Source organism: Pyrus communis, chromosome 16 (genome assembly GCF_963583255.1).
Source record: "Pyrus communis chromosome 16, drPyrComm1.1, whole genome shotgun sequence".
Taxonomy (NCBI): Eukaryota; Viridiplantae; Streptophyta; class Magnoliopsida; order Rosales; family Rosaceae; genus Pyrus; species Pyrus communis.
Window position 1 is genome coordinate 19,867,413 of NC_084818.1, and position 9,063 is coordinate 19,876,475.

A 9,063-nucleotide genomic window follows, 5' to 3' on the forward strand; every position below is an offset into this window, starting at 1 on the left:
CATCGTTTTACTGCTTGAAAAGCAAGCCGTAGGTAGTCTTCTGGAAACCGTAGGCTACCTTAGTGCGCTTGGTAGTAGCTTTAGGATTCCAGGGCAGCTGTTTATCGGATATACTGCGTAATGTGCCCCCTCTGTCTTTAGGGCCCGGTTCCCCACAGATTAGGCCAAGAGTCCCAAGATCATTTTAGGAATTTCGGCGCAAGCCATCATGCATCTAGTTATACTAGGGCAGCCAGGCTCATCCATGTCTGGATATTCAGAGTGTAGAGTTTATCCTCCCGTTTTGGAGAGTTGACCCAAATGGGTGTCGAGGAATTGGTTTACCCTCTCGCACTAGAGAGCATGGTTGGTCCCTCGGGGGGTGCAATTCCTACGATGAGTCTCTACAAATGGCGTGATCTTCTTTTGAAGTGCATAAGAGATCAATTGTTGTAAGCATGCAGCCGAGCCAAGTTGTGATTACTTCTAAATTCCTCATTGAAAAACGAGTGAAACGAATGAGAACTTAACTGTAAGGTAGAAACTGCATAATAACTGGATAGTCCTCGACTTATGAGGTGGTCCCCGTCAAGTTGCTTAAGTCTTCGGGCTTTGATGTAGTAAGAGGTCACACATGGTACTTCCTCATATTGTAGGCGCTCCACTGTTTTTCGATATTTTTGTTGTTTCATGGTGGCAAGGGTGTAATTACTCTTGTCGCCTACTCTACTGATCTTGTATGGACCTTCCCAGATGGGATCCATCTTTTTGGTGCCTTTTCTGTGGGTAATGATGAAGGCTTTTCTTAGGACTAAATCTTCGGGCTGGAACTGCCAGATCTTGACCCTTTCATTGTAGCTGGAGAGGAGTTGCTGCTGGTAGGCTGCGATGTTGGTGATGGTCTGCTCGCGCTTCTCCTCTGCCAAATCTAGGCTTGTGGCCACCTCTTTACTGTTCTGCTCAATGCTTGGTAGTAGAGCGGTGATACTTGACTTGATGACATTAGGATGAATGATTGCTTCTAAGCCAAATGCCAAAGAGAAAAGAGTTTCATCGGTCGCTCGTCTTTTGGTGGTATGATATGCCCATAGACATCTGGGGAGTTCGTTTGGCCATTTTCCCTGCTTGATGCCATACTTTTGGAAGAACTTTGCCATACCTTTGCACACGAATTGCGGGCCGTTGTCAGTGACGATGGACTGTAGGATGCCAAATCAGCAAATGATGTTCCTCCATATGAAATGCTCTATGTCTGTTTGAGTCGTGGTCGTCTTGGGCTCTATTTCTACCCATTTGGTCAAGTAGTCGGTTGTGACCATCATCATGCCTCTGCCCCCAGTAGCAGGTGGCATAAGTCCTATCAGGTCGATTGCCCATTGTATAAGTCCTAGCAGGTGGCATAAGTCCTATTAGTTTGTAGCTTTAGTAGCGGTCACACTTTTGTACTAACTTCTTAGCATCTTGGTGCATGGTAAGGAGTCGTTGAGCTGGGGCCATGTTACACGGTAGCAGGAGATGCTCAACTGCCGATATTGGACCATTCTAGAGATAAATTATGGAGCAAAGGTCGGCTAGGGCCGTGTGACGCGCAACAGGAGGTAGTGCTTAACTACCGATACATGTTGCTCCTATGTAGAATCTTTTGGGGCGACGGGGACAAAACTTGCTTCCGAGTGTGTCCTTCCAGTGTTAGTCTGCCTTTGGCGTGTCTTTTGTGCCGAGTTGTTACATTCGTCAAAAAAACTTTGCATCCACCAGGGTCTACGCCTGTATCGTCATAAGTTTGGATTAGGCGGAATAATGCATCATGAGGATGACTGCTTGCGTTTGAAGGTAAAACTTAAGCTTTCGGGTTACAACAACTATCGCTAAAGTTAGCTTTTGAATTTCTGATAGCATCGATGAGAGCTTTTGAACTGTGGAATGCAGGTAATTGGGCCCCCAGCTTTTCTCGCATGATGGTAGAGCTTATTGCTACTTCAGATACTGTCAAACATGTGAATAAGTCCTCCGCTACGACTACTTCTTGGTCAAGCGATAGGATGAATATTCTTTGGTGAAAACCAAAGAAAGTTCATCAAAACTCCGGATAGATTGTGGCAGCAGGGTGTAGAACCAATCTTACGCCTTGCCTTGTAGAGTGGTGGCGAATATCTTGCACATGAGATCGTCGTTGTTTCGATAGAGGATCATTGCACTTTGGTAGTGTTTTAGATGTCTCTCCGGGTCTTCATCCCCTTTGAAAGATGTGAAATGTGGCATGCTGAACTCGGGTGGAGGCTCTGCCTGCTCGATCTTATCCGTGAAGCGTGACCTGCTTATGTTGGTTATGTCCCGTTGTAGAGCCTCGTCGGCCACTTCGTTGTGTTTGAAATCACGCGATCGCTTGTTTAGGAGCCTCTCTACTTCTTCCTGAATTTTCCTTTGTTGGTGTAGGGAAGCCTTCGGTTGCCCCCAGTCTTGACCTACTGGTCTAGGCTGCTCTTCTACGTGCTCAGCTCGTCTATGCCGCGGCAGCAGTGCATGTGGTGGATTCCTAGCAGGCAAGGGATTTCGCAGGTTGCTGGTTGAACTTGAGCCGGATTGAGTGACTGCTTCTCTCCGCCCGTCATGCTGCCTACTCCGATGTGATATTGAGTATGCTTCTTACAGGCCTAGCCGCGAATGAACACTTCGCTTGGAAGGCTGCTCATGTTGATTATCGGAGCGTGGCCTTAACTGTGAGTGTACGCTCATCCATGGGCCTAGTTGATAGTGCACGTTCCTCCATGCGCTAAGACGGGAGTATACGCTATCTCGGGGGCCCAATCAGGAGTGTACTCTGCCTAAACTCTCGGTTCGTGCCTCATCGAGCGGCTACTTATCGGGACACTACTAGAGAGGTTCTTTGTTTGCCCTTGTCTTCTTCAGGATACCTTGTTTGGAACACGTTGCATCTTGGTGCGCTACAAGAGATGGTTCACCAAGGTCATCTGCTGTGCTAAGGCGCTCGTAAACTCTATGACTTGTCGAGACAAGTGTTGTTAGCCATTTGGATTGGAAGAGCTTGGAATGAATGTTTCTCCTTGAGCAGTGGAAGTGTGATAGACTCCGGGTGCAAGAATTGAGCTGTGAAATGTGAAATGTGAAATGTCAAAATGCTCCCGGTTTGATCATCGATCCAAAAATTTAGAGCCGGGACAGTTCAACTAGTCTTTGACCGATTTGGGTTGCTTGGAAGGCCACTGGAGCAGACTAGGCTGCAGGAACAGGCTGGGCCACGGGAACAGGCTGCTCAGTGGGAGCAGGTTGGACCACGGGAGTAGGTTGGGCCACGAGAGTAGACTGCTTAGCGGAAGCAGGCTGGGCCACGAGAGCAGGCTACTCGGTGGGAGCAGGTTGGACCGCGAGAGTGGGCTGCTCGGGGTGTGGTACACGTGGGTATGAGGCTAAGACTCGGCTTGGCAATGCGTTGGGCTTGGAGTGACATGGCTTGGGTCATGGCCTTGGTGCCATGAGCCTTAGATGGCACGGCTTGGGCTTGCTTTGGTGGCATGGCTCGGGCCGTAGTAGTGGTGCCATAGACCCCGCTGCGGGTGGCCACCGCAGTGGTTCCCATAGTGGAACCTTGTGGTGGTGGTGCCGTTCCCCCTAGGATCACAATTAGTCTCATGGATCGCTGCGGTCCCATTTATTGAATATTGGAATTTTCACTCATGGAGTTTTCTAAATTTCTAGCCATTGTATTTCTCTTTTTCGTTTTATCAAAGAATCTTTGCAAATAAAAAATTCTAATAATAAGAACGTACAAAATATACAAGTGGACTAGAAAATAGAGAAAAAAACCTTTTTATGCGAGAGTCTTCTATGAGTGTGAATTTCCACTCTCAATGAAAGCACCAATTTGTGGATGCAAATTTCTTCCTCCTTGATCTTGGACAAAATTGCACCTACAAAACAATTAACACCTTTGGTCAAGGCCAAGAGTCTCATGCGCCCACAATGAATTTGGGGGAGGGGGGGTGGGCTTTGGCTGAAGAACCTCCGATGTCAAAGTTAGAGTTTAGAGATAAAGTGTTTTAGAATTTTATAGAATTTTATCAAGAGAATTGGGAGTCATTTTTGGGAGAGAATGGTGAGCTATATATAGGGATATGCCCGGCCATTTAGGTATTTTTTGGGTGTAAATTGTGGTTAATAGATTAATTAGGTAATAAATCTATTAATTGACTAATTAACATATTTGGAAAGAAATTATTTGGGGAGTTATGGAGTGATTAAGATAATTAGCTAATTGATTAGCTAAAAAAGGGAAAATGAGGTAAAAATATATATGGAATGAAACAGGTTTTGGGAGTTACCTTGTTGAAGGGATTTGATGAGATAGGTTTTGAATCGTTACCTATTTTGGGCACTTTTGACTTGGTTGAGGAATGATTACCCGCTGCTCGCGTGTAGGAATCCCGTTATGCCTCAACAGTACTTTTGTCCTCTTTTGTCCAAAAATCCACGTGTCGTCTTATGATTATTTTTGGCTCCATAATCGGGGTATTGGTGCGTGACAAATGCAGAGTGAATTGGGAGTCTTGGAGAGACGTCCCTGAGGAGATAAATACGGTCATGATTGATACATTAGCAGTACGTGTAAATTATTAATTAGTTAAATAATAACTTAGTTCTTTAGATAAAATATAATAGTGATGTGTATAATTTATTTATTTTTGCATATCAGCCTAATTGGGACATTGACAAAAGTGATGCAGATCTAATGAACTGCATCAACGTCATGTTCAAGTATCGTTTTCGGGAGTTGAAGTTGATGTTGAACGTGACGTAGAGCGACACGAAGTGGCTGGACCAGCGGATGATTAGAATAGTTTTTTTTATTAGTTTATTTATGGTTTATTAAATAATGGCACTGAATTATTATTAATTTGGAAGGATAAATTTTTATGGACTGTATTTATTTTGTTTTGTCTCGAGAATAGATTTCCAAAATACTATAATATTGGCATTAATTTTTTGAGAAACTGTTTTCGAGACAGAATAAAATAAAAATTTTCAATTAATCGCGTAATGCTTTACGTGAAAAAATGTTTGTCGCTAAAACCTTGGCGGGAGAAGATTTCGTCTCGCAAAAACACTATGAAACAGTTGGTTAACATTTAAGTCGTTGTATTTACTGCATATTTACCACTTAATTATGTGATGAAAGTTTGGTCATGCATAACATTGAGGGAGGAGACTTCATCGCGCAAAGCGATGGTCGGTGGCTTTGAAGTCGTGGTATTTCTTGCATATTTATTTCATACTTTGTGCGACGAAAATTTCGTCACACAAAAGTTGGGGTAGTGTAAGCATGACGAACTATTCGTTGTGCAAAGTGTTATTTTTTTATAAGCACAGCTTATTTTGCAGTTTTCTTCACATTGTTTTGTACATTTGATGGCAGATAATATGGTTACTAGGAGAGCGGCAGACCCCGGGCCCCATGATATGAAGCAATATGTGGAGTTTGCGCATTCGATTTGTTTAGCAATGCAGAACAATTGTCCTACTATTGAGTGGCGCTTTTGGAAATTTGTGTCTGAGGACATGAAGAAGGCGGTGATGGATCAACTATTAGTAAGTGTGACAAATGTTGAAAGTAATTAATTTTGTGAAATTGTTTTTCGTATGTTGTAAATAATTATTTGCATATATGTATAATAGTGTAACTATACTGTTGATGATATGAATGAAGAGTTGATGGAGGAGGCGTTGAAGAGGGGTTACAAGCAATGGCGTTATGACGTGGAGTGGAATGGAAGACCAACGGAGTAGTTTTAAATTTATGTTTTTGAGGATAATATTTATTTTTAAGGTTTTATTTTAATTTATGTATTTGGACTCAATTAGCCTTTAAGTCATGTTTTGTTGTTTAAATAATTGAATTGGTTAATTTAATTTATCTAAGTTTTCTATTAATTTTAGAATAAATATTTTATAATTGAATAATTGTTTGTAATTATGAAATTTACGTCAATATAGATAATAAAGATCTATGTATACATAAATTTCATAATTATAATTAATTACATATCTGCTCGTCACGTAAAGGTCGTAAAAAATGCAGTTAAATTTACCGCTATATTTTGAATCTATACATTTTGAGTGACGAAATGTTTGTCGCGCAAGGGGGTAATCAACGGGTGATGAATCATTACCCGTTGGAGTCTTGCGCGACAAAGTTTTCTTTGCGCAATATTTTTATTCCAGCTAGTCAGTTTTCTAAGTCAAAGGATTCAATGTTATTGAATCAGAGAATCAGCGCATCATTTGCTGAGGGGTTTTGCATGACGAAAGCTTCGTCGCACAAGGTGGCCAAGGTACCTATAAATAACCAGTTTCCATTTTCATATTTCTCAAACCTTTTTTTGGTTTATAATTCTAATTGTTATTTAAATTTGAGCACGATGACCGACTTTGGTGCTCGTTCTTTGAAGAGGATGAAGGGCGAAAGTTTCGAAAAAGGTAATACCCACTAAATTAATCATATGTTTTGGAGGGAGCCGTTACCGAATCAATTATGAAGAATTGATGAGAATTTAGAAGTCGGATATGCACAACAAGTTTATGCACAATGTGCGGGTATTAGTGCTTGACAAATGCGGTTTGGATTGGGAGTCTTGGAGAGCCGTGCTTGAGGAGATAAAGACCCACTTGGTTGATGAGTTTGAGCTTAATTGGGACATTCACCAAAGTGATCCCAATTTGATGAAGTGCATCGACAACATATTCAAATCCTTTTTCAGGAAGTGGAAGTTTGATGTTGAATGTGAAGCAGAACTGAACAGAATACAAGAACCACCAGCAACGGAATAAAATTTTATTTATGTTTTTCTTTTATGTTTAATTAAATAATAACATTTGGGTTTTAAGTTTTTATTTATGAACGTTACTTTTTAATATGCGATTTTAAAGTTTTTGTTGAATAAAATATTATTGTAATAAACGATTATATTAATTAAACAGGAGTCTGATTTACTTCTATTTGTGATGATAAAGTGAGATATTTTTGCCAACAACCCGACTCTGATTCAGAATTTTGATGCATGAATGCTTTCATTAATTTAAACATTTGTAGATTTGTTCAGGTCTAATTTAATACTTTGTTTATTAAGTGTGTATGTGATTTAAAATAAATAAAGTAATAAATGAAAAAAAGTATTTTAAAACAAAAAAAAAAAAAAAAACAAAATAGCGACGAAATAACTTTTTTGTCCTTCAAAGGGGAATTAAGCGATGAAAACGTGTCGTTGTGTAAAGGTTATCAGAAAATGCGGGAATGGCCATGAGTTGGCACTAGAACGTGGAATGCATATGTTTTAAGCGATTTTCATCGTGCATGGTGGGTAAAAAATGCGGTAAACGAGAACAAATTTGGTGCCATGTACTCGAATGCAGAGGTTTTGAGTGATGAATGCTTCGTCACGCAAAAGTGTGACATTTAATTCAGCTTCCTAGACACAGAGAGGCAGAAACTGCAAATTCATTGCAGGTCTACCTCTTCCCTCAGCTCACTGTCTCTCATCTCCCTTAGCCTAATCACTCGATCTCGTGCTCCCACTTTTCATCACCTATATATCATTTGGTAAGCTAATTTGTTTTCAATTTTTTTTTTTGAAAGTACACAATGAAACTAACAAAATTAAATTTGTTGTGTGTTGGTGTTTTTTTTTAACGACTATTAGCAAGGAACGTATTAGGAGGTATATTGCGGTTCACGGATTATATTTTGATAAAGAGAAATTTGGTAGCAATGTTTATGCATTCTTCGAGTGCTGCGTATGTATTTAGTACATACGTGTTGTACTTGAAGAACTGTAAAGATATACTGCCAAATTTTTTCGATGTCAAAATCTAATATGATAAAGTCGTAAAATATGACACGTAGTCGTGCATTCTTGAATGGGATAAAGCCGTAATTTTGTTTTTTTCGTAGGCAATATGGACAGACAGTGGATACAAAATCCTAATAGATATGCAGACGAATACTTGGATGGAATAAATTAGTTCATTGATTTCGCAATGGCACACAATAGGGTTCACCTCTAATCTGGTGTCCGTGTAGGAACTGTAACAATTCAATGGTTGAGTATTATGTAAATGTTCGATACCATTTAGTAAGACATGGTATGATGGAGACGTATACCACTTGGAATCATCATAGGAAACGATTAGTACATCCTTCATCGTCACATGTGACCCCATTAGTTGAGGCAGTTGAATCTTATGTTGATCCAAACGAACAAATTATGGATATCTTAGATGATGCTTTTCCAAACACCTTGACCAATTTTGATCAGGAAGGGGAAGATGACATCCCTTGAACCATGGATAGTGGAGCCTTTAACAATTATGAAAAACTATTAAAAAGTGCCAAACAAGAATTATACTCCGGTTGCGAGGACTTTTCGGTATTAACAGCTATTGTGGAGCTGATGCATGGAAAAATAAAATTTTGTATGTCTAATCAGTGCTTTGATTATTTGTTGGGCTTTTCAAGAGCATGCTTCCAAAGCACAATTGTTTGCCTAAAGATCACAAAAGTACAAAGAAGGTGTTGATTGGTCTGGGATTGGGCTATGAAAAAATTCACGCATGTAAAAATAATTGTGTATTGTTCTATAAGGAGAATGAAGCGGTAACTAAATGCTCTATATGTAAAGAGTCGAGGTTTAAAATGACAGCTCAAAACAGAACGACGAAGATTCCACAAAAACTTATGCGTTATCTTCTAATAAAGCCCTGGCTCCAGCGTTTGTATATGTTGACGCATACTGCTAACAGCATGAGATGGCATAAGGATAGACGGGTGAATGATGATTTGATAAGGCATCCTGTTGATGGCGAGGCATGGAAAGAGATTGATCGTTTGTACCTTGATTTTGCGGAAGAGCCGTGGAACATAAGATTAGGGCTGGCCACAGGCAGATTTAATCCGTTTGGGGTATTAAACCAAAACCACAGCACTTTGTCAATCTTCGCAACTTCGTACAATTTGCCACCTTAGAAATGGATGAAGAAAGAATATATGATGATGACTATGTTGATATCCGAGGA

The 9,063-nt window shown here is 40.4% G+C and overlaps 1 protein-coding gene across 1 annotated transcript; it reads right to left on the reverse strand.

The window, feature by feature from the left end:
* Positions 1-422: 422 nt before the first annotated feature.
* LOC137719936 (uncharacterized) lies at positions 423-1,136 on the reverse strand. Its single transcript, XM_068458915.1, has one exon. The coding sequence runs from the start codon at positions 1,134-1,136 to the stop codon at positions 423-425; it is 714 nt and encodes a 237-aa protein (XP_068315016.1).
* Between the last annotated feature and the right edge of the window lie 7,927 nt (positions 1,137-9,063).

Excerpts from the sequence above, each read along its gene's own strand:
- LOC137719936 (XM_068458915.1), bottom strand. The coding sequence starts at position 1,136 with ATGGCAAAGTTCTTCCAAAAGTATGGCATCAAGCAGGGAAAATGGCCA.